The following is a 23,795-nucleotide window of genomic DNA, read 5'->3' as shown; positions in this document are numbered from 1 at the left end:
GAAACACACAATTCTGCCCCTTAATGCTGAGGAGAGCCTGTGGTGACCTCCTTAGGTACAGGTGTCCACACTGTAGGTGGCTCAAGTGACCCCTATTCCTTGCATTTCACCCCTGGAAGGTTTTTCCAGGCACTTCAACGGGAATTTCAGCGTGCTGGGAGCAGTTCCAGAGAGCTGATCTTGCATGGCCACAGGGAGGGAAAGGCAACGTTGCCAGTTTGGCATGTGAGGGTTGAAAATGTGAAGTATTTCCCCACCCCTGAGGGAAAGCACCCCCTCAGTCACTCAGGAGAGGTGGGGAGCGAGGGAGAACAGCCCTGAGAAATGAGGCAGATTTTAAATAATCTGGCAATGAAATCAGGGAACCATTTGATCATGGTTTCTGACAGCAACACCATCTCTTCTCTCCTCAGGTGCCCCCTCCGTGTTCATCACTGCCTGGACAATTGTCAGGATTTACTTTTTTGATGTTGGGTAAGCCTGTGCACTCAGTTATAATTCCTCTATAAGGAAATTATATCAGGTGTATTTTCCTTATATCAGTTATATTTTCCTTATATCAGTTATATTTTCCTTTATAAATCCTTTTTATGGCCAAGGAAAGGCCTGCAGCCTTAGCAACCCAAAAGCCAGCAGCAATGGCGCCTCTCTCCTGCCACCAGGAACCAGGAAACGCTCCAAGGTCTCCCTGAAAAGTCATTTGAAGTCAATCACTCCCCCTCTTTACTTCCCAGTGCCTTGGTCAGGATATCTGCAGGGAATTTGTGAGCAGACCCTGATGGCTGCATTTGGCCCTGTGCTCAGAACAGAGCTTTGCACCCTGCAGAATTGACCCTAAACGTGCAGCAGGGGAATTATAAACACACCCAATTCTCTCCAAAAGAAAAAGGCTAAAAATTCTTTTTTTTTTTTTTTTTATTTTCTCAAGCAGATTTTAGGATCTATTCTTCATCCCTTTTAACCTAGCAGCAGCCTTTGATATTTTGTATAAGAAGCAGATAGAATGCAGCCAAGAAAATGAGGCAGACACCAGAGTTATCCAAGGATATGTGCAAGTAAAGAGGATTTGATCCTGAAATGCTCATTCTTGCTTTTATTCAAGCAGTCAGACTGCAGTAATTGGAAAGGGGTTTATAGGAAAACACCCCGGAGAGAGGCAGAAACAAGTGCTTATTCTGTCCTCAGTGTGCATTCCCTCACTTCTTGCATTTGCATCCTGGAGTTAAATCCATTTTCTCCCATGCATTCTTCCCCTCCAAATGTGTCCTGATTTGCCCCTTTTTCACTACAAGAAGAAGCTCAGATTTCTCACTGCATTTTTGATTTATAGTCACGCCAGCACATTTCCTGAGGGCAACTCACTTCCTTTATGGTTTCACTCTATCTGCATAAAACTGACCTTATTTACTCTGTTAATAAATAGCCTCTACAATGAGTCAGAGACAGGAGCATTTAACCATTCTGGAAGCCAGTTTTTCTTACTATATATTCCCACTAAGCTCCAAAAATTCTTAACAAAAATACAGAATTCTTTGCATTTTCTGGGGGCTTTAAAGCCCTACATTTTTGTGCTGAGTAAAACAGAGCATGAATTTACAGAATATTTTAATACCTAACACAGATTTATTTTTTTTTCATTACCTGCAGAGAAAAATTACAGGAAATTAATCCAGATTAAATAAACCCTAATTAGGTAAGATTGGTTAAATAACACTAAGACTTTATTTAAAAATTCTAACTCCAAGTGCAAGTGACCTTCATTCAGGCTGTCTCAATTTATTTCAAAAATGAAGTGCACTAGACAAAATTAGGGCTACTTTAATTCTAAATGAAAGGGCAGCACACACCTAACTGGAAGCATTTGGATGTGAGAAATTTGCTCCATCTCCCTGTAGAGTTAGGGCAGGTTTAGTCAGTGTAGTCCACAGAGTGCAATTTTTATCACCCTAAAGTTGATGCTTAAAATAGGTCTCAGGAACTGTGCCCTAAAAGTTCCTCTCTTCATCTCCTACTGCCTTCACGGCCAACATTTGGAATTAGAGGAGCTGAATCTGGGTGAAATTGTCTGCAGCAGGCTCCACTAATCTATTCTTACATGAAAGCACCCTAATTTCCATGAATGCTTTCCTAAAAAATGCACCTTCTGTCACCTGGCTGTGCAGATAAAGGTGTCCCAAGCAATATCAGTCATTTCCACACCAGTCCTTTCCTTCGTTTCCTCCTTGGCTTTAAAATGCAGTCCCAGGTGAGGGGTGGTGTGTGCAGACAGCTCTGGCTTCAGGATGAAATAAATCCCACCCTGGACCCTTTTTAACTTTTCTAACTCCATCCACAGCCCAGGTGCAGCTTGCTGCATTTATGGGACTAACCCCACCACTGGCTGGTATTTTTTTCAGAAGGATGTGATGGGTTTTGGTTTTTTTTCTGTTGGTGCCAATTGCCCTGTGCTTATCAAACCCCCTCCATCCAGGATGGTGGAGAGCACTGGAGCCCTGGTGGATCTTTTCATAGATTTTCATGGTTTCCATAGAATTTCCCTGCAGCAGAGCTCAGTGTCGGAGAAATTAAGAAAAATCACCATCCTTCCCCACATTCACCCTGCCTAACATCCTCCAGCCCATTCCATGGCCAAGGGGAAAAAAATTGACATTACATCTGGGATATTTGGTACCTACCAGTGCTCACAGCCAATGTAAAGCAAGTTTTGGCCATTCCCAGTCCATACACACGAGGTTTAGTTCTCTTCATACAACCCAACCTAGCAAACCTGAGCTTTTAGGGAAAACTGAGAAAGTTACAGACCTGCTTGCTTGCTGTGCTTGATGCTTTAAGTCTGGCTTTGTTTCTTTTTAGGTGCTGGGAGGAAATAGTGGAATCCCCATTCTGGTGGATCATTAAAACTCCTATTTTGGTGTCTATTTTGGTAAAGTATCAGCACGTTCTGCTGGCTGCAAAGCCATCTTTAGTTCTAACTGGGGAGGGGTGAAGGGGTGTTGAGAAATGTCCTGTGAATGTCCATGGAAAATGCACTGCCAGGTAAAATCCCACTGTACATTGAACATTTGCTTTAAGATGAGGAAACTCCTCCTGTAGATAAACACCCTCACCTGCAGCATTGACCACAGGAGGAATTTCAGTGACCAGGCCACCAGGGTGGAGCTGGCTTGATGTAGCTTTGACCACCTCCATCTCCTTGGTGGGGTGGCCATGGGAGATGGAGGAATGGGGTTGGACATCCAGGAAAGGCTCATTTTGCCCCAGGAATCAGTGAATTCCATCAGATGACCCATTCTAGGAGGGGCTTTGTTTCTCTGAGTTGACCAGGATGACTTGTTCAGGTGTAGATGTCAACTCTACAAATTAACATAAGTCCTACCATGAATTTCCACTTAGATAAAAAGGGAGTAGATGAATTCCCTCAGGAATTTGCCTCTTTCAAGCAGTACAGAGTTGCATTCCAGCTGTGTATTTTTGGAGTAAGTTCTGGAGAAGTTTGGCTAATTTCCAGAAAAATCAACAGAAGTGTTTTATTTTAATTCTCTGGATATGATCAATCCTGACCATAGAAACCAGGACACTTCTCAAGAACTCTGGGTCCTTCCATCCTTGTTGAACATTGCTCTGTTGGGCATGGATCCAAGCCTTAAGATCAAATGGACTGAAGTTAAACTTAGTTTTGAGTTTTCTTAAATGAAGTCAGCGACGTGGCAAGGGAAGCAAAAAGAAAAAATTGCAACAGAAATCAAATCAAATATATGTCTTGTAAACAGAACATTTTCCTTAGACATACTTCTTATTCCATGTACATCATGACTTTTACAAGAAGATTTTTTTTTCCTGTGGCATTTATCATGTAGGGATTCCAGACTGAAAGTTTCAATAATGACATCTTGCTCTGTTTACCTCCCTGGAAAGAAATATAGTACTTAGATGACACATCTCCAAATATTTATATCATCCTGGGAAGCTATAGATAGCATTTTCCCTTTCCTGGGATAAGCTTTCAGTCAAAAAACACACCCTTTTATTCTCCTCAGATCAATGGGTCTGTATTTTCTTTTGGCCAATAAATCTTTTCCTCATTGCCAAACAGAATTTACCCAGCAGTTCCTGATTTTCCCTCAGCAGATATCCTCTAAATCTGTCCTAAAGGAAGGGCATGATAGCCACTGGCTGATGAACAGCAGCTTTCTCCAGGGGGTAATGCAGCATTTCCTCCAAATCCATGGGAATACAGCTGATATTTCAGTGTAAGGAAGAAATACAAATACAAGATCTATATGATGTTTAAGTACATGAGGTATATCTTGTGTACAAGGAAAAAACACATATACAAGATCTATAAGATGTTTAAGTACATGAGATATATCTTGTGTACAAGGAAAAAACACATATACAAGATCTATAAGATCTTTAAGGTACATGAGATATATCTTGTGCACAAGGTGTTAAGCACTGGGAACACATTGATTTTCTTCGATTACACTCTAGGGATAAAAAATAATCTAAACAACTGCTCCAATATCCTGATTCTTGTATCTTTTACCATGGAATTTCAAGGTTATACAAGCCCATCTGTGACACTCCACTCCATGTTTGTTCTTGACCTCTCCAAGCCAACACAGTCAGAATTTAATTGCTCCATTCTTGCCTTCCTTGCAGCAGCTTGTGTGTTATCAATGATCATTAGTGTAGTTGATCTAGATAATGCTGGTTTGGGACTAATAAATTTCACTTCCCACCAAATCAGACACACAAACCATTTTTTAAGGAAATAAATACAAACAGAAACTATGATAAATTGCTCAAAATAGGTAAGAAGTGATTAAGCAATGCATCATAACCAAGAAATGCAATGGATATCCAATCAGTCATAGGCTTTGAAAAAAGAGTGTCTACTTGAGAGATGGGCTTCAGTCTGTTTTATTCATCTATTGTTGTGATAAGTGTAGGAATTGCTGGAAGAAATCATATCATCTGCTTTTACAGGGAATCAGATTGGCTGGTTTAACACAATCCCTTCCAGCTGCTGAGCCTCTAAAAACTAGAATCATTTGCACATTCACTGACCATGAAAGGATAAAGAAAGGGGTTGTGTGCCAAACTAAAGCTGAACTAAGTCCCCAGAAATCTGTCATTGCTTTTCTGTTGTCTGTGTTGCATGATTAACAGGATGACTCAACAGAGAGGACCTTGAAAGAAGCAGATTTGCATTCAACTCATGCCATCAGGACATTCCCATTCCTAGCTCTACACCTTTGCTAATAAATGAGGTTCACATTGCTTGAGTACATTGGTAGAGCACTGTGAGATTCTGGGGTGAAAAGAACCACCTAAAATCTGAGTATCAGCCAGACTGCTCTGGTCTAACATCCCAGGAGGGAGCATTCCCTGCTGCCTTGGTGAGGTCTGTCCCTTGCTGCACAAGAGAGAACATGGCCAACATGATGCCTTGGAGTGGCTACCTGAAACAAAGGCTAGACAAGATTAAGAGAATAAAAGTGGGTATTTATTAAATGCCTTCAAAAGGTTCACCTTGGGCAGTCAGAAACCTCTGAGAGGGGCTACACCCAGGATGGACAAGGGTCATGAGTTTTTCATACAGTTACAAGTTTGGTCCATTTACATACCAGGGGTTATATATATGATGGGGTTTTACATATGAGGGGTTATATATGTGATGCCTTAAGCAGCTGGAACAGAGGCTAGACAGAGTTAAGGGGAATAAAGAGGATATTTACTGAAGAGCCTTCAAAGGCCACACCCTGGCAATACTGGAGCCACAGTCATGGCTAATGGAAGCAAAAGAGGGCTTGGTCACAAGAACTCATATTTTTGTAAGTTCTGCTCCATTTGCATATTGGAGTTAATTGTCCAACCAGAGCTCCAGCCCATGCAGTCCCACCCTGCTTGTTTTTCTCTCTCCAGCCCACGGGGTTTGTGCTCTTGGGGCTGAGATTTGGGTTATTTGTCCTTGGTGCCCAGCTAGAGAAGGAATTGTTTTGTCTCCCTGCTCTGTGCAGTGAGCTCAGCATCCCCTGATATGAAACCCAGACCCACACACTAAAGCAGCACAGAACCTGAAAAAAAAAATCTAAAACCCAAAGCATCAAATCCTCCAATTACAGCTTCAGGTAATGAAGTCATATACCCCCAGTCTGCTCACTTTTGTTTACACTTTTCAGGGCCTGAGACAGTCAGGTGTCCTTGAGTTTCAGACCCAGAGAGGAATTGTTTTATCTGAATAAAACGGGAGAACAGCAGCTGATAGGTTGTGGAGTTTTAGAGCTATACCCTAAAGCAGTACAGGATCTGAAAAAACGTAAAAGCTAAAATCCTACGGCATCGAATAGGATTGAGCAGAGGCCCACTGGAGTGGATCCTGCCCAGCCACAGCACTGAGACTTTCTCTCTGGTGATGGTGAATTATTCATTTCATCTGCCTCGAGAGATTCTCACATTTATGAAAGGAAACGCCAGTTTTTGACTGGGTTTGGTTTGGTTTGGTTTGGTTTGGTTTGGTTTGGTTTGGTTTGGTTTGGTTTGGTTTGCCTGGCTCACCACGCTCAGCAGCTGGCCTCATGTCACTGCCTTAAATCGGCCTTTGCTTCAGGGTGTCCCCCGCAGGCTGCAGGGTCCCAGATAGCACAGTCCTATTCGGGACAGACTTTCCAAGCTCCCAGGCAGTTCTCAGCCGCAGGCAACCTTAGCAAGCTGTCCTGGTTTAGGGCAAATTTGGGAGAGAATCTGCAAAGGGGGGCCCCTCCAGAAAGCTAATCCACAGGGCCCCTCTCCCCAGCAGTTTGGGAAGGATTCCTCAGGGAGAAGTGGAAAGAACCTGCTTATTTAACAGGCAAAGCACCCCCCAGCACACAAAATGAACAATAGCAGATGACACCACTCTTTCACTGCTCTGAAAAAGATAACAAATTCAGAAAGTCTCTCTTGGGGGTGGTCGCTCTGTTCTCAGTCCCTCCTGTGCTGGGGCAGCTGCTGCAGCCATAAGGTGCAAACTCTCGGTGTTCCCAGGTCCCAGTCCAGAGCAGGTTCAAGTTGGTTCCAAAAAGGAAAGGAGAAACAGTCCAGGAAGAAATTTGGACTGTTTAGCTAAACTAGCTAATGAGCAGAAGCAAGAGCAAGAGCAAAGCAAAAAAGCAAAAACCAAAAGCAGCATCATGTACTGCCCTGTGTGTCCTGCCAGCCGTGGGGGAACAGGCTGATAAGAAACCAAAACAAAACTTTCACTCTTCAGAGCCAGCCTTGAAGGCACAGAACATAATATCCAGCATAAACAGAACACACAAATGGGGATACAAGCATCAAAACGTCATCCTAAGACACAAGCTGAAGTGAGATCAGCTCTTTAGTGATTGTCAGCTCATTGTGATTTCAGCCCTTCAGCTTGCTAGGTGCCTAGGCAGGCAGATGCAAGGAGAGAGAGGAGAAGGCCATTTGGAGTTCCAATTCTGAGAAGGGTTCCAGTGACAGCTCTTCTGCCAGAACCGGGCTAAACCAGCCCTTTATATAGGATACGGGGGGATCAGAAATGGTCCAATGGCAAGGGTTAAAGGAAAGGGACCTACAGGGTTACAGAGAGATAAAAAACAGGGGTTCCAAAAGGCAGGAAGGGGTCTTTCTAGCCCATTCACCATGACTTGGCATTTCCTATCTTCAGGCCTCTGCACGCTACGGGCCCCTTGCAGACCCAGGGCCTGCTACACCGCCTGGCGAGTGACCTACAGGGTTACAGAGAGATAAAAAACAGGGGTTCCAAAAGGCAGAAAAGGGGTCTTTCTAGCCCATTCACCATGACTTGGCATTTCCTATCTTCAGGCCTCTGCACGCCACGGGGCCCTTGCAGACCCAGGGCCTGCCACACCGCCTGGCGAGCCGCCGGGCGCCACGTGCGGCTCCTCCCGCGCGCGCTCCAGGACGTCGTGCAAAGCTGTGCTCTATGGGCTTGACATCATCATACTTGGGATGTATGACACGAAGTCCCAAGCAGGCTGATGTCAGGCCCAAGATGCCATCATCCTGTGTCGGTTTTCCATGTGCTCCCCCGAGAAGGGGCTCTCTCTGCTCATGGCTTGTTAAACGGCAGCTCCCTCCATGGCAAAAACCATTCCAGTGAGAGGAGTTCCCCTCTAGTGATGGGCTCTTTTCCCTGGAGGAAAATGCTGATGTTTTACCCCTCTCTTCCCATCTCCACAGGTGAACTTCATCCTCTTCATCTGCATCATCCGTATCTTAGTCCAGAAGCTGCATTCCCCAGATGTTGGGCACAATGAAACCAGCCAATATTCGTAAGTCCCAGATTTTCCAACACTATCCTAAAAGTGTTTTTTGGGAAACCTGCTTGGCTGCTTGATAATTCTTGATTGCATCTTGTTTCATGATTGTGTCTGTCTGCACTGATCAAAATCAATTAATTTTAATTGCTTAAAGCAGATTAGAAATCAGGAAATGGAGCATTTGCTAAAAGAGCTGGTCAGGTTTTATGTCAGTTTTTGGCAGGTGAGAGGGATTTCTCCTGAGATTAATGATGAAGAAATGAGAGTAATAATAATGATCATGAAGCCAAATATAATTTTTCTTTGAATATTTAATATTTATTGGATTCTGAAGGCAGAAAGCCCCTGATGGAAAACAAAAAGTTGCTCTTCACAGTATATGCTCTTATTTTCCTGACCTTCCGTTTTAAAAAAGGAGAGATCTAGAAAATTACCATTCAGTAGGATCTGTGACAAATTTTCCTCATCCTAAAAGAGATCTCTAAACAAGATTGGATTAACTCAATATATTTCTCTTCTCTGTTGAGAAGGATCACTGTCTTAGAAGTTTTACTTGACTTAATACTTTTATTCCAGGGATATGAGGTTGACCTTAACGGGGCTTTATATAATGAACAACATGCCAGAGAGATCAACATCTCTCTCAGTGGCCAAGGCTGGTCTCAGCTGCAGTATTTTAAGAGTGAAAGAAATGTCTATCTGCACAGATTTATTCTGGCTTCAATACAAATAAAATAAAAGTCCAGACCAGGTTATTTTTGACTCTTCCCACTGTTCTGGCTCCACTTTTCAGCTGTCCTGGATATTTATTAAATGTTTCCTAGAAAAGAATTCAATAAAAGTGTCCAGTGTCTGCATGGTCACTGCTTGTAAATCCTGGTCTTCGGAGGGAGTTGTGCTTTTGGGTTCCCTGAAAAACCTCATTTCATCATCCTGCAGGATGGAAAAAGGTAACAATATGTTCCTTAAATCCTGCCCAGCCACAGCACTTAGACTTTCTCTCTGGTTTTGGTGAATTATTCATTTCATCTGCCTCAAGAGATTTTCAGATTTGTGAAAGGAAATGCCAGTTTTTGACCTTAATTTTCCTGGCAGCAGCCAAAGCCAATTATCTATTTTTCTGTCATCACAACACACCTACATTACCAGACCCTGTGCTTTCTACCACCTGCCCTTCTGGATTTCCAATTGGGAATTTTATCTTTGCACCCTAGGTTTGCAGCAGGTGCACAGATTAAATCAGCATATTTAAATAATTTCTAGTACGGAGCATTGTCCTGGCACTCCTGGCTCCTGTTCCCCTCAGCAAAAGTGCTGCCAACGTGCACCTGATGAGTTATGCCCAGATTATCTCAGAGGTCAAGAGGTCATGCTGGGCTTTGGGTTCAGGACACATTTTTCCAGTGAGGTGGAGCTGCCAGGAAAGCTCTTTTTGCCCTGTAAACAAACATAGGGCATGTTGGTAAAACACAGAGTTCCCCTCACTGACCTGCTCAACAGGGGGTTCTGCTGAAGGACAACTGATCCTGACACCCACAGATCCTCACCTTCCTTCACCACCTGGAAAGATGGCTCAGTTCCACTGGGGAATGAATCAGCTGCTCACTTCACAGAATCATAGAATCCCACAACATTTTGGGTTGGGAGGGACCTTGAAGCTCATCCAACGCCCTGCCATGGGTAGGGACACCTTCTTCCATCCCAGGTTGCTCAGAGCTCTTTCCAACCTGGCCCTAAAATTTTAGGAAGGCGCATGAGGTGCTTTAGGACACTTCCAATACTTGCACAGACCTGTCACACATGACACAGGACCTATGGGACACTTGTCCTCTTGTACAGTGGCACCTGGCCCCCAGCCACATCTGGAAAACTCTGTTGACTGAATTCACTGCAGTAGGTACAAGACACCACACTTTCCTAGGAAAACAAATATTAATTGTCTGAAACTGAAGACTGGACCCCACCAAGGCGAGTTCTCAGCATGGTCCCAAGATTTTTACTTTTAGACAGAAATCTGTGGAGACTTCTGGGGTTTGCCTACAGGACCCAACAGTTCTTAGCAAAAAACTGCTGCTGAAATGTTGAGGGAGCTGGAGGTGTTTAGGCTGGAGAAGAGGAGGCTCAGGGTGACCCTATTGCTCTCCACAACTCCCTGAAAGGAGGTTGGAGCCAAATGGGGATTGGGCTCTTCTCCCAGACAAGTGACAGGATGAGAGGAAATCACCTCAAGTTGTGCCTGAAGATGTTCAGGTTGGACATCAGGAGGAATTCCTTCACCAGAAGGGCTGTGAAGCATTGGCAGGGGTTGCCCAGGGAGGTTGTGGGCTCCCCATCCCTGGAGGTGGCACTCAGTGCTCTGGGCTGGGGACAAGGTGGGGATCAGGCACAGCTTGGACTCCATGGGCTGGGAGGTCTTTCCCAACCAAATGCCTCTGTGATTCTGTGTGCATTCCTCCTGCCAAATCTGAGACAAAGCTGTTTTAAACTAACAGCATCCTGGATATCTCATTTGCATTTCTCCCTCCTTCTCATGTGTATTTTATATTGTTTATTTTCCACACACACAGCCTGCTGACAGCATTGTTCAACTCCAAAAGGTCTGAGCTTAGCTGCAGGCTGGAAGTTCAGGTGTGCTGCTGACTCCCTCATTAATGCTGCAGGCAGGGAACTGGGCTTTCATGTACTGGAAGCTGTAAAAACAAGTCTCCCAAAACAGTTTTCTGGAAATGACAGGGACATGTGCAAGAATGGGACAGCAATATTTCAGGCAAATAAAATTTGTCTTCTGCAACAGAAAACTTGAGCAAAATTCATCTCTCCATTCTGTCCATGTCTGTGGATCAATATTGTCATTAAATTCCTCTGAGTAACTTTTCCATTATGATACCAAGGAGCATGACTGAAATGCTGGTTCACTCTAGCCCACTCCCAAGGACAGGAGCAGGTTCATGCAGGTTAATGGACACATGTTCTCCCAAAATTACCTGTCACCAGGTGTAGCTGTCAGATAGGGGAGGTCTGGGGTGTGCTGGGAATCAGAGCAATGAGGGGTTTGAGAATCCATGGTTTCCAGCTGATTTAACCAGCTTCAGACAATACCCCAAGCAGTTCTGCCTCCTGCACAGCCAGGCTTCAGCTTCCTGGGAGAAATGACACTGGGACTGGGTGATCTTCCTGAGTGCAGTGTTTAGGTGGTGGAGTCTTTTAAAAATCACAGGGCCCTTGCCTCAATGCCAAAATAAAATCTAAAACTCAGTATCTGGTGAAGCTCAGTGTTGGGAGCAAGAGACTGGGTTGAGGTGTGCAAATTGGAGGAGGGGGCTTAAGTCTTGTCATTTCTGTCCTTTTCATCACCACAGTCTAGCCAGGAGGGAAAATATTGTAATTAAGGTCCCAGTGTTGTCTGCAATGATAAGATGAAATTTTCTAATCCTCTGGAGGTTGCAAACAGCATCTCTGTCAATGTGGGACACAAAGGTAGCACCACATCTCCTCCTCTAGGCTGATGTTCCTCAGAGAACTCTGATTTTGGATCCCTGTGAGCAGGGATGTGCTTGTTAGTGAGGGATGTGAGAAAGGCAAACTCCTGTAAAGTTCCTCATCTTCCTGCAGGCTCTCATTGTGCCTGGGATGAGCCACAGCCTCCAATCACAGCCTTAATGTTGAGCTGTCTCTGGGCCAGGGAGAGCTACAGAGGAGCTCTGGGAGGCACAGGGATGAGCATCCTCTGCACAAAGCTGCCCCATCAGCCTCCAGTGGGCTCCTGCAGGTGCCAAATAAATGAAGATGGTCTGAGAGGTCTGAGCCTGATGAGGCTTTGGAGGTGGAGGGGTTGCAGGTGGAAAAATGAATATTTCCAACATCCCAGCCTTTGCTTTATTCCCTCCAGAAGCCTCTGAGAGAGGGGGAGATGTCACAGGATGCGAGTGACCAAGGGAGACAAAACCCCCACAAGCATCCTTAGACCCTTGATTTCATTTTCTTTCTGCCAGCTACTTTTTAAATAATGATTACATTTAATACATTATCATCTCTTCCTAATTAGACCCCTGATTACCCAGCATGATGCCATTAAGCACTAATACTGTTCATCCCCCTCCTTTGGAGACATTCATTGTGCAGTAGCCTGTCATTATTCCGAGCTAAACATACCATTTCTCTCCCAGAAGCTGTAATTTTCAGAAATCCCAGGCAAACAAAGACATTGGTAGATGATGATTTAGCTTGTGGAGATGAAAAAAAGATCTCTGGTGGGAGGGGAAGAAGAGAGGAGGGAGAAAGAAATACCTCCAGTGGAGCTACTGGGAATAAAAATGTCACATTTTATGGTGCCACCAGGTCTGAAATCACCAGCCATCTGCAGTCTGTGGAACAAGGAGAAATAATAAATTTTCAGGGTTTATTTCAGGGCTCAGCTGCACGATTCCTCAGCCTCTTACCCTTTTCCCTCTCCCCTCCTGGCTCATGTTTGTCTTTCCAACAGGAGGCTGGCCAAGTCCACTCTGCTGCTGATCCCTCTCTTTGGCATTCACTACATCATGTTTGCTTTCTTCCCTGACAATTTCAAAGCAGAAGTGAAGCTGGTCTTTGAGCTCGTGGTTGGGTCATTCCAGGTAAGCCACCATTTGGGTCACCAGGTTTGTCACCAGGGAGAAATGCAACAAGCTGGACATGGGTTTTTTCTGGGCATGCCCCATACTGCTCTTGTACCTTTGTGGAAAATCTACTCACTCCAGCCTGGCAAGGAGGAAAGATAAATTTATATTTTGCCTTCCAGAAGGAGATTCTCTTCCCTCATTTTAGGAAATGAAAAGAAAATATTCCTCTGTACATGGGTGTCTCTGTGGTTTTTCATACTTAAGGGAGAAAAATAAACAACTCAGTTCAGATTTTGTATTATTGACATGTCCAAGGCCAGAGTGGATGGGGCTCTGAGCAGCAAGTTTCATTCAGTGGTGAATTATTAACAACCCTGTCTGCATCATCATCACTGCACATCTGGCCTCTGGAAGTGTTCAAAAACTCTGTAGATGTGGCACTTGGGGACATGGGCCAGTGGTGGACTTGGCTGTGCTGGGGGAATGGTTGGGCTTGATGACCTTAGAGGTCTTTTCCAACATGAACACTTCTGTGGCTGTGTGATCTCTCCTTTGGGAGCTGAATGGATCTACACTCTCTCCTTGTCTGCAGTGCTAAAATCCTGTTTTCTCCTTTCCCCAGGGGTTTGTGGTGGCTGTTCTGTACTGCTTTCTCAATGGAGAGGTAAGACCAGACCATCAGGGCTTTTTGGCTAATGTTTGCAGCTGGGACAGAATGAATGCATGTGGAGAGTGGATTGGGAAGTGTCCCAGTCCTGATCCTGGTGTTGCAATATTGGGGGGAAGCATCCAAATCACATCTCTCTCTCTCCAGGAAAACAATTCCAACATTTGCCTGACAGTTTTCAGCACAATTAATAACAATTAATAAACACATCAGGACTTGTGCTTGCACTGTAGCGTTGCTGCTGAGCCCATCCTCTCCCCATGAGACAGCATCAGCAGAGCTCCTGTGTGAACTTGCACAAACCCTGATCCCAAAGCAGCACCTTCAGCAGGGCAGCATAAATCCCATCTAAGTCCTTTTCAGGCTCAGTGCCTCCAGGAATCCTCCCCAGGATCACACCCACTGCCAAAACTGGCACAGGCATTGGTTTGACTGCACACAGCAGTGCAGGTGAACCTGTTTCTGCCTTGCAGGAATAATCTTGATTTAACCACATTTTAGTCCTGGCATTCTCATCCTGGCATTGTGCTGTTCCTGTGTTTGTTTTTCTCAGAGCCCTTCAGACACAGCTTTTCCATCTAATTCATGCTGTTACCTAAAAATTTGCACTGGAGGGCTGCAGGAGGGGACAAGGACAGTGGCCAGGTTTGTTCAGGATTTGAATTGGGATGGCATAAACCAGGGTATTTCTGTAAACACTCTGAGCAGCAACAAGCAGCTTCTGTCAAAAAAAGCACAGCTGTACTGACAGATTTACAAACAAGCTGTAGTTAAATCATTTCTATTTGGACCAAAAACAGGGCAGTGAAAAAGAAAACATCTTAATTACACTCACCAAGTGTTGTCATTGAAGTTAAGTAGTCTGGCACCTTGACTGTATCAATAAGAATATTCATTCTGATGAAGCTCAGGGATTTCTGCTCCAGTAATTTACTGACTGGAGTGTCCCCTTTATGTGGTTAAAAGTTCTGGCAAAGCCAAGTTCAGTGACTTTTATAAAGTAATTCTTGGCCCTGGGGTGGGTGGGTTACCCAAGGCTGCTCACATAATCAGGTCAGAATAGGCTGGGAATGGTGTGGCTGGGACAGTGCCCAGGCACAAAGGGACCTGGGGGTGCTGGTCAGCAGTGACTGACCATGAGCCAGCAGAGTGCCCTGGTGGCCAAGGAGGCCAAGGGCTCCTGGCCTGGCTCAGGAATGGTGTGGCCAGCAGGAGCAGGGAGGTCACTCTGGCCCTGCCCTGGGCACTGCTGGGGTCACACCTGGAGTGCTGTGCCCAGCTCTGGGCCCTCAGCTTGGGAAGGACCTGGGGACACTGAGCACATCCAGAGGGGACAAGGAGGCTGCAGAGGGGCTGGGAACACAAAGCCTGTGAGGAAGCCCTGAGGGAGCTGGGGGTGCTCAGCCTGGAGCAAAGGAGACTCAGGGCTGCCCCCATCACTCTCTGCAGCTCCTGAAAGGGGCCTGTGCTCAGCTGGCCCTGGGCTCTTTCTGCAGCAGCACTGACACAACCAGAGCACACAGTTATCGGAAATCAAAATGACCCCCGTGGCAGGGAGAAATGACCAGGAGGACTCCACTGATATCAGGAGGCTAATTAATTACTTTTTTATACTATATTATTCTATACTATATTACACTACATCTAAACTGAATCTGCACAAGCACTCAACTCAACTGCACAGCATCTGGTGACTGTCAGTGACAGTCCCCACACACACACCTGGATCCAATTGGTCAGTGAATCAAAACACACCAGAATCCAATTACCAATTCCCTTCAGGTAAACAATCTTCCACAATGCATTCCACTTGTGAACAAGAGGAGCAGCAATTGAGATAAGAATTGTTTTTTCTTTCTCTGCGGTTCCTCACTGCGGTCCCCAGAAATATCCTTGGGAAGTTGTGCCTTGCTTTTTTCCCTGTGAAGAGAAATGTGGCCACACACAGTCTCAAGCTGCACTAAGGGAAATTTAGGTTGGGTATTAGGAAAAAGTGATAAAAGAGTGATAAAGTTCTGGAATGGCTGCCCGGGGAAGTGGTGGAGTCCCCATGCCTGGGTGTGTTTAACAAAGCCTGGATGTGGCACTGGGTGCCAGGGTTCAGTTGAGGTGCTGGGGCTGGGTTGGACTCGATGACCTTGAAGGTCTCTTCCTTCCATCCTGGTTACTCTGTGAATTCTGTGAACACCAACTGATGCCCTATGCTGCCTTTTCCCTTTCCCATGCCCAGGTGCAAGCTGAGCTCAAGAGGAAGTGGCGGAGGTGGCACCTGGAGCGGTTCCTGGGCTCGGACATGAAGTACCACCACCCTTCCCTGGGCAGCAACGGCACCAACTTCAGCACCCAGATCTCCATGCTGACCAAGTGCTCGCCAAAGACGCGCCGCTGCTCCGGCTTCCAGGCCGAGTTCTCCCTGGTGTGAGAGGCTCCCCAGGCACTGAGCATCCCAAACTGAGACACGAGGATCCCCGGGGATCAGTGATCCCATGACAAACCCCTGTGAAATGACCTGCTCCGCATGAGCCAACAGAGGACACACAACTGGAAAAGCCGCTGGCGTCCAGGATGAGATCGGACGAGCCAAGAGGCAGAGGAACGCTTTTGCTCTTGCTCTTTTCAGGCCTTTCACTCTTCAGTTTCAAGCCCTCAGGGACTGATAACTCTGAGGAATTGTCCAGCTTAAGCTTCAGTTTCAAGCCCTCAGGGATTGATAACTCTGAGGAATTGTCCAGCTTAAGCTTCAGTTTCAAGCCCTCAGGGATTGATAACTCTGAGGAATTGTCCAACTTAAGCTTCAGTTTCAAGCCCTCAGGGATTGATAACTCTGAGGAATTGTCCAACTTGCTTGAGGACAGCCTGGGAGATGCTGGTGTGTCATAAATAATGTACTGGGGGGTAAGGGAGGGAGAGCCTCAGTCCTTGGTGGCTTTACCAGAACTGGCATCTCTCAAACAGACAAATTGCACTTTTTTTTTTTTTTTTTAAATGAGCCAGTAAAGGAGAGACAGAGGCAGGAAGCAGGAAAAAAAAAAAAAAACACCAAACATATGAATGTGCCAAAATTCCTGTGGATGAGAGGTGATGATACAGCACCAAAGATGGTGCTGGGGACACAGGGAGAAGGGACAGGAGGAACATGAGCAGGAAGGGAGAGGCCAGCACATGGCCCCCACGTTTTACACAGGTGGAGATGAAGCTGCAGCACCAGGAGAGCCCCTCAGAGGATGCCCCAGTGTGTTCTGCTATTTCCCCACCACCCTTGGGAGCAGAAGCTTTCCAGGAACCCTGTGGAAGAGCAGATCACTGAGAAGGAGCAGTGTGAGCACCTTCTCTGCACTGTGTTGGTGACATGGTGTTTTGCTTGGTTGTGTTCCATGAACAGGAAACTCGATTTGCATGTATAAAAAGCAGGGCCAGATGACAAAAGCAGAGCATGGCTGTGTTTTTTTCATTCTCTCGAAGTTGTCCCATAGATCTTGGGGCATGGATGCACCCAGGATCATTAGGGATCAGGGGGAAATAATTGGGCTGTAATTCATTTGCACTTGCTTAGCACACACTGTCAGGAAAGGGAAATATAGGGCCCTGTAATCCTTAATTGAGTCAGAGCTGCCATAAGGAGCCACTCTCCAGATGAAAAAAATTCCTGTCACAGCAGCAGGTGAAATTGCTTTCATCAGGACAAGGTTGTCTCAGCACACAACTGGCACTCCAGGAGGGAGGAAGGAGTGCAGGAGCTATTAAATGGATTTCTTCTTCAGCTTTTCTGGGGAGCTTTCATCCTCTAGGAAGGCATTGTTAGATATTTAAGATTTGTGTGTGCATTTTACCTCTTTTCTGAAGGCCTGTTAGTTTCCATACAGGGACAATTCCTACTTGAAGAATGCACATGGATCCCATTAAAACCAAGGGAGTAGGAGTTTTTTTTTTTAATTCTTGTTTTCGTGGTGGAGAGGAAAAGGAGAAATGCTAAAGCCCAGTCCTGCTCATCTGAGACAACCCACAATCCCAAACTCAGTCAGAAGACACAAAATTCAGGGATAGAGATGCTCATGTTTGTGTCCCACTCAACTGCATCAAGTGGGGTTGAAAAAGTTTCATGCTGAGGGTGGAAAATCCCTGCCCAGCTCATGAGTACCCTCAGTAACTGGGCTGCTCCCATCCTACTAAATCATGTCCTCAGGAAGGAGTGTCTGGGTCACCACCACAGGCACCTGGAGAGGGAGGTGAGCTCCTCTCTTAGAGCTCAGAGATCTCTCTAGCTGCTTCATTTCTCCACAATGAAATGTAGTTCAATGGAGGGAAGCACCTGCAGCCTGGTGGGGTTGGGGGTTGTTGGCCTTGAGCAAAGGGTGCCAACAAACCACACAAATCACAGGAGGAGACCTGCAGATCCAGCTCCTTTCTGAGTCCTGACAGGGCAGTGTTCCATGCTGTGGCCATTCCAGAGCCTGTTATCAGCTGAGCTGGGCGCTCCCAAAGTATTTATCCAGGAGGGGGGCTGGAGTCAGTAAAGGGCCATGAGGAACTGATCCACCAAGGGCAAACGTGCAGTCCTGAGTTTGCAGGGAGCCAGCTCAGATCCTGGCACATGGCTACCCAGCCTGTGGGTCCTAAAACATTAGGAAGACATGAAAATTCCTGGAATTACAGTGCTGGTGATTCCAGGCTGGCCAGTGTGAGCCAGCTCTGTTATGACTACTTTGCACTGAGCCCACATCAACAGTGAGGATCCAACTCTGACATGCCATAAGATCATCAAAATGCAGCTCCCTGATTCCCAAAATGCAGAGAAAACAAGAAGATGCTCTAAATTTCCCCACTTTTCTTGAATTGAAGCCTTTATGCCTTGACAACCCTCAAAACACATCCCATTGAAACCCACAATATTTTCAGAGGCAAGAACCTTTGAAGTGGTCCTGGTCAGAGTTCAAGAAGAGTTTGGACAGTGCTCTCAGGCATTTGGTTTGATTTTGGAGGTTGTCCTGTGCAGGACCTGGAGTTGGACTCAATGATCCTTGTGGGTCCCTTCTGACTCAGGATATTCTGTGACTCTCTTTGTGTTTGGTGCTTGTGTTGCTCTGCTGAGTTTTCAGGTCTGAATTTTCAGACCTGGATTAGGACTCACCCAGGAAATACTGGAGAAATCCCACCAGTGCCACCAGTTCTGCTGCTGTGCCTGGTTCAAAGCAAGGATTTGACCTGCATTTTTCCAGGTGAATGACTAACTTCAAGGAAGCCCAGAAGAAGCAAGGGAAAATTCAGTCTCAGCTTCCCAGTTGTTCCACTTGGTGTGAAATGTGTCGCTGGTTCAGAGTTTTGAAGCAATGTCAGTCTGGGAAAGATTGGATCCACCAGGCTGCCAAGCAATTCTCCCTGTTCATCTGTCATGGTAAATATTTATGCCCAACAAAACTGATGGGCTGCAGAGGAGCACTGCCCAGTCTTGGGAATGCATCCACTGTGGTATGAACTGGAATTTCAGGTCCCAGCCAAGCAGCAGAGGAGCTGGAGCACAGAGCTGTGGAGCAGAAGTGCAGCACCACTGCCAGCAGCCTCCTTTGTGGGATGTGAGGGAATCCCTTCCCATCTGTTCCAGGCAGCCTTGCTGGGGGGAAAGCCTGTGAGCCATCCTGAGACACACTGAGCATTTTCCCTCTGCTCTTCACCTTCCCTTTCCTCTCTCCCTGTGCTCCCCTTTCCCTCCCCATTCACAGGAGGAAATTTGTGTTTGCAGCTTTTCCTGTGTCCCAGCCCTGTGCTAACCCAAGCCAGCACCAGTCATATGCCAAAGACAGCCAGGAAAGGTTTGCCTTTTGGAGATGTGACAGGGGAAAACCCCAGCTGGATATTTACCCTCACCACAGGCTCCTCTGCAGCCTGTCACATTCCCCACCACGCTGTTCTGCACAGGAACCTGAAGATGGGATCTTCCCTGAGCTGAGGGGCTCCTTCAAAAAGTGTGGAGTACATCAGCATGCCAGAGCTGTGCCCCCAGGCACCCTGCTCACAATTATTCCATCCCTGAACATCCAGCCTTGCCTCCTTTCTGCTGTCAGGGGTGTTTGAGGGGTTAAGTGAACCTGCTGAATGGACCTGCTGTGACAGGCATGGCAATGTCAGCACGGCAGAGCTGCCAGCCCAGCTGTGTTCCAGGAAAACAGAGGAGCTGGGGGTGAAATCACTTTATAAAGAGAGAAATCTTTTCACTCTGGGGACGTGAGCAATCAAGTGAGTGATGACATTGGGATTGGGCCCTGTTTCACTGGCTCAGTGCTGGAATTTGGCTCCACAGCTTGGCCTGGTCTACTCTGGTTTTCATCCAGCTCATCAATAAAATGGAATTCAAGGACTTCACTGCAGATGACAGCGTGGACTGAGCTGTCCTGGCCCCACTCAGAGCACAGAACAGAGCTCAGCACTTTTGCTGCTCCCCCAGCTCCAGCCTGACCCCAAAACTGACCCCAGCAGGACATTGCATCCATTTGCTGCATCAAAGATCAGAGGTGTGCCTCTTGAAATGTATTAAAGGAGAAAAGGAGACTCAGGGCTGCCCCCATCGCTCTCTGCAGCTCCTGAAAGGGGCCTGTGCTCAGCTGGCCCTGGGCTCTTTCTGCAGCAGCACTGGCACAACCAGAGCACACAGCCTCCAGCTGCACCAGGGGAAATACAGGTTGGATAGCAGGGAAAAGTTTTTCACAGAAAGAGTGAGAAAGTTCTGGAATGGCTGCCCAGGGAGGTGGTGGAGTCCCCATGCCTGGGTGTGTTTAACAAAGCCTGGATGTGGCACTGGGGGCCAGGGTTTGGTTGAGCTGTTGGGGCTGGGTTGGACTCCATGATCTTGAAGGTCTCTTCCAACCTGGTCATTCTGGGAAAACTTCTTTTGCCTCTGTCAAAAGGCACAGATGTGTTTGAGGATCATGAATTGGGCTCCAAAACTCTTTATAGAAATAAAGCCAAATTCTGATCCTGCTTGCACCAATCAGCTCACGGCAGTGACTCCTGAATTACACCAGCATTAAACTGGGATTGGCCTTCAAAATAATTCCTTTTTCTTCATTCTGGAGATGCTTACTCCCTTTTTACATCAGGGATAGAGCAAGCCCCTCCTGTTCTATACTTCAGGGATTGAATTATTAAATTTATTCATAAGTATAGAAAAATTAAAACATAAACAGTAAATTGTTGTCAAGGTCTAGAGGTAGCAGGTTCAATGCTGACATTAGACTGTAGATATTTCTGTTCAGCTGGGTCCTGTGTTGCTTTGTGACCCTCACAAACAGCAAGAAATAAAAATATGACCAAGTTTAGGGTTTAGAAAAGAAATTCTGTTGCGAAATTTTAGGGCCATTAAAATCAAACAAATTTTTAAAATCAGAGTTGTGAATGCAGGAGCAGCAGCATTACTGCAGTTGTGGAATGAAAAGCAGAAAAGGCCAGAAGCTGAAAGATCTGAGCATTTTGTTTTATTTTTGGTTTGTTTGGGGTTTTTTGCTAGGAAACAAGTCAGGTTTTTCTCCAGGAAGGTGTTGCTGGAGAAAAGATATTTTATACATGAACAAATCATCGTATTTCCTTTTTTTCTCTATACCCCACTGGGTTCCCATTCATCTCAAAAGCAATGAGGGTCATGTCTGTGCCACAGGGCAGAGGGATTAAACCCAAATCTCTGCTCCAATCTGATGGAAATGCTTTCAGAGAGAAATGCACCTGCTGATTAATGCAAGATTGATGGCAGTTTTTCAAAAGCAAAATGAAGTTCCAAAGAAAGCTCAGGAGTGAAGGAACACCACTTGGCTCCATGGCAGGGATTAAAGGGGTTTGGGGGGAATTTTTTTGCCTCCATTCCTTCCAGCTTCACCTCAGGGTTTAAACAAGAGGGAAGGAAATATAGGGAAAGAAAATACAAAATAATTTCAGACTAAAAGGGAATCTCCCAAACTGGGAAGTGCCAACGTGTGTCCCCATGAAACTTATTTTACTCTGACCACAGAGGTACATCTTGGTTTGATAAATGGCCTGTGGAAGCACAGGTGGACCAGCAGCACTGTCCCTTCTCTGGCAGGTGAATGCAGCTGTAACAGGAAAGCCCACGTACAGCATTCCTCCTGCTGTGTCCCACTGGGTGTTTGGCACAGCCCAGGCTCCCTCCCAGCCTTGGGCTTCCCCCCGTGGCATCTCTGCACCCTTAATGTGCCAAACCCCTGGGCACAGGGATTGCAATCCTGAATTCCCTGGCTCACAATGCAAATTTGCACTTTTCCCACCCCGGTGCTGATGGGGCCAAGCACCAGAGGCTGCATCCCTGGAGATGAGCCCCGAAGAGCAGGGGCTCACACACACTCACATCCACCCAGGACTCTGCTGGCATCAGCCAGGCACTGAACTGCTGTAAAAAGGGAAAGATTCAGGTCCCAGGCTGGCAGGTGTGTGGTGGTGTTTGCAGGGGTCCCAGGACGAGGGAAGAGATGAGAATCTTGACCCCATGTTTCAGAAAGCTGATTTATTATTTTATGACATATATTATATTGAAAGAAAATTATATATTAAAACTATACTAAAGAATAGAAGAAAAAGATTTCATCAGAAGGAAGGAAAAGGAATGATAATAAAATTTTGGACTGACCAGAGAGTCCGAGACAGCTGGGCTGTGATTGGCCATTAATTAGAAACAACCACATGAGACCAATCAAAATGCACCTGTTGCATTCCACAGCAGCAGATCATCATTGTTTTTCTTTTCCTCTGAGGCTTCTCAGCTTCTCAGGAGAAAAATCCCAGCAAAAGTGTTTTTCAGAAAATATGTCCATGACAGCAGGTGGAGTCAGATGTCCCAAAATGTGGATTTCAATCCATTTCCTTTCAGTCAGTCAGCATTTGATCCCCTCTCCAAACCCAGTATTTGCTTTTCAGTCTGATGAGGTACAATTACAGTGACTGACCTTGTTATTATGTATAATTTCAGTGACTGACCTTGTTATTTCCCCTGGAGACCTGTGCAGATGCAAATATGGCTTTTAATCAGGAGTTTCTTGGGAGCACAGATCATCCTTTCCACCTCTTCCTGAATGCCCTGACTTGCACGGTGTTCTATATCTTGAAGAGCCCAGGGTTTGAAATTCTGGTTATTTCTAGAATACTGTGAAATCACAGGGGGGAAAACAAACATTTGGGACAGGACTGTAAGGAAAATAATGCCCACTTGTGTTCTGAGGGCCAGACCCTGAGGACACACACATTGGCAGCAGCAGAGCACCAGTGTTTTATACCCAAGTTTTGTGGATATTGTACATTTGTACATAGAGGAAATCTGAAGAGCACATTTAAAAAGAAAAAAAAATAAAATAAAATAAACACCACATTTTTGATACTCAGATGATGATGATGATGATAAATCGAGTTCAAAGAGGCAGTTTTGAACTCCAAAGTGCATTTTTCAGAGCCTGTTTCAAACACCTCAAGCTGTGGGTCAGCAGCTGGTGCCAGCTGACCCTTCTCACTCCAGCTGTGAACCCCTCTGCTCTGCCCTCCTGTAAATAGGCTTTGGCAGCAGAGGGTGATGGGCACGGGCTGTGAGCAGGGAATCTCTGTCTCCGTGGGCTTCTCTGTACCAGGTGCTTGTGATGTACCCTCCATGCCAGCAAGAACAGGCCTGCTTGCTCAGCACAGGTGAAATCTCTGCCTTGTTCCATGGCCTTTTGCCTGATGTTATTTATTTTTGGTCTGACTCTGTACATATGCAATGAAATGGCTAATTTTTTTTGTCTTTTAATTTTTCTTTTTTCCTTTGTATTTGGTTCACCTCCTTGCTTCAGAGGGGGTTCTTCTCTGTGGTTGACACTGCTGAAAACAAGCAATAAAACCATCGTGAAGACATTGTGTCTGAGGTGTTCCACCTGATATTTTAATTTATTCCTCACAGTCCTGGAGAAGACACAATGAGAAGGAAAACTAAGAAGGAAGTTGTGAGCTGGGGAGGTTCTTGCTTAGAGTGAAGCATAATGGCTTCATACTTTGAAAGGTTAATCAGCTAGACCAAATCACTCTTAAAATCAGAGAATCATAGAAATATTTGGGTTGGAGGGGACCTTTAAAGGCCATTTAGTCCTTGCAGTGAGCAGGGACATCTTCAAGTAGATGGGAGTTCTGAGGAGACCTTATTTGGGAACATCAATGCCAGCAGAAGAACCAGTACCAAATCCAACATAACTGACCCCAAAACCTCCTCCACTGCACGAG

The 23,795-nt window shown here is 45.9% G+C and overlaps 1 protein-coding gene across 1 annotated transcript in view; it reads left to right on the top strand.

The window, feature by feature from the left end:
- Positions 1–23,437, top strand: part of VIPR1 (vasoactive intestinal peptide receptor 1) — a 121,358-nt gene extending 97,921 nt beyond the window's left edge. Inside the window, exons 8-13 of the mRNA XM_071428489.1 lie at positions 414–474; positions 2,854–2,923; positions 8,212–8,303; positions 12,775–12,904; positions 13,512–13,553; positions 15,787–23,437. Coding sequence (XP_071284590.1) covers positions 414–474; positions 2,854–2,923; positions 8,212–8,303; positions 12,775–12,904; positions 13,512–13,553; positions 15,787–15,978 — 587 coding nt within the window. The 3' untranslated portion in view covers positions 15,979–23,437. The remainder of the gene's footprint in view (positions 1–413; positions 475–2,853; positions 2,924–8,211; positions 8,304–12,774; positions 12,905–13,511; positions 13,554–15,786) is intronic.
- Positions 23,438–23,795: the final 358 nt, after the last annotated feature.

Source organism: Agelaius tricolor, unplaced genomic scaffold, assembly GCF_023055355.1.
Source record: "Agelaius tricolor isolate 1412-34295 unplaced genomic scaffold, bAgeTri1.0.p SCAF_6, whole genome shotgun sequence".
Classification (NCBI taxonomy): Eukaryota; Metazoa; Chordata; class Aves; order Passeriformes; family Icteridae; genus Agelaius; species Agelaius tricolor.
The sequence above is the reverse complement of the archived record's forward strand: the minus strand, read 5'-3'. Positions and strand labels throughout refer to the sequence as shown.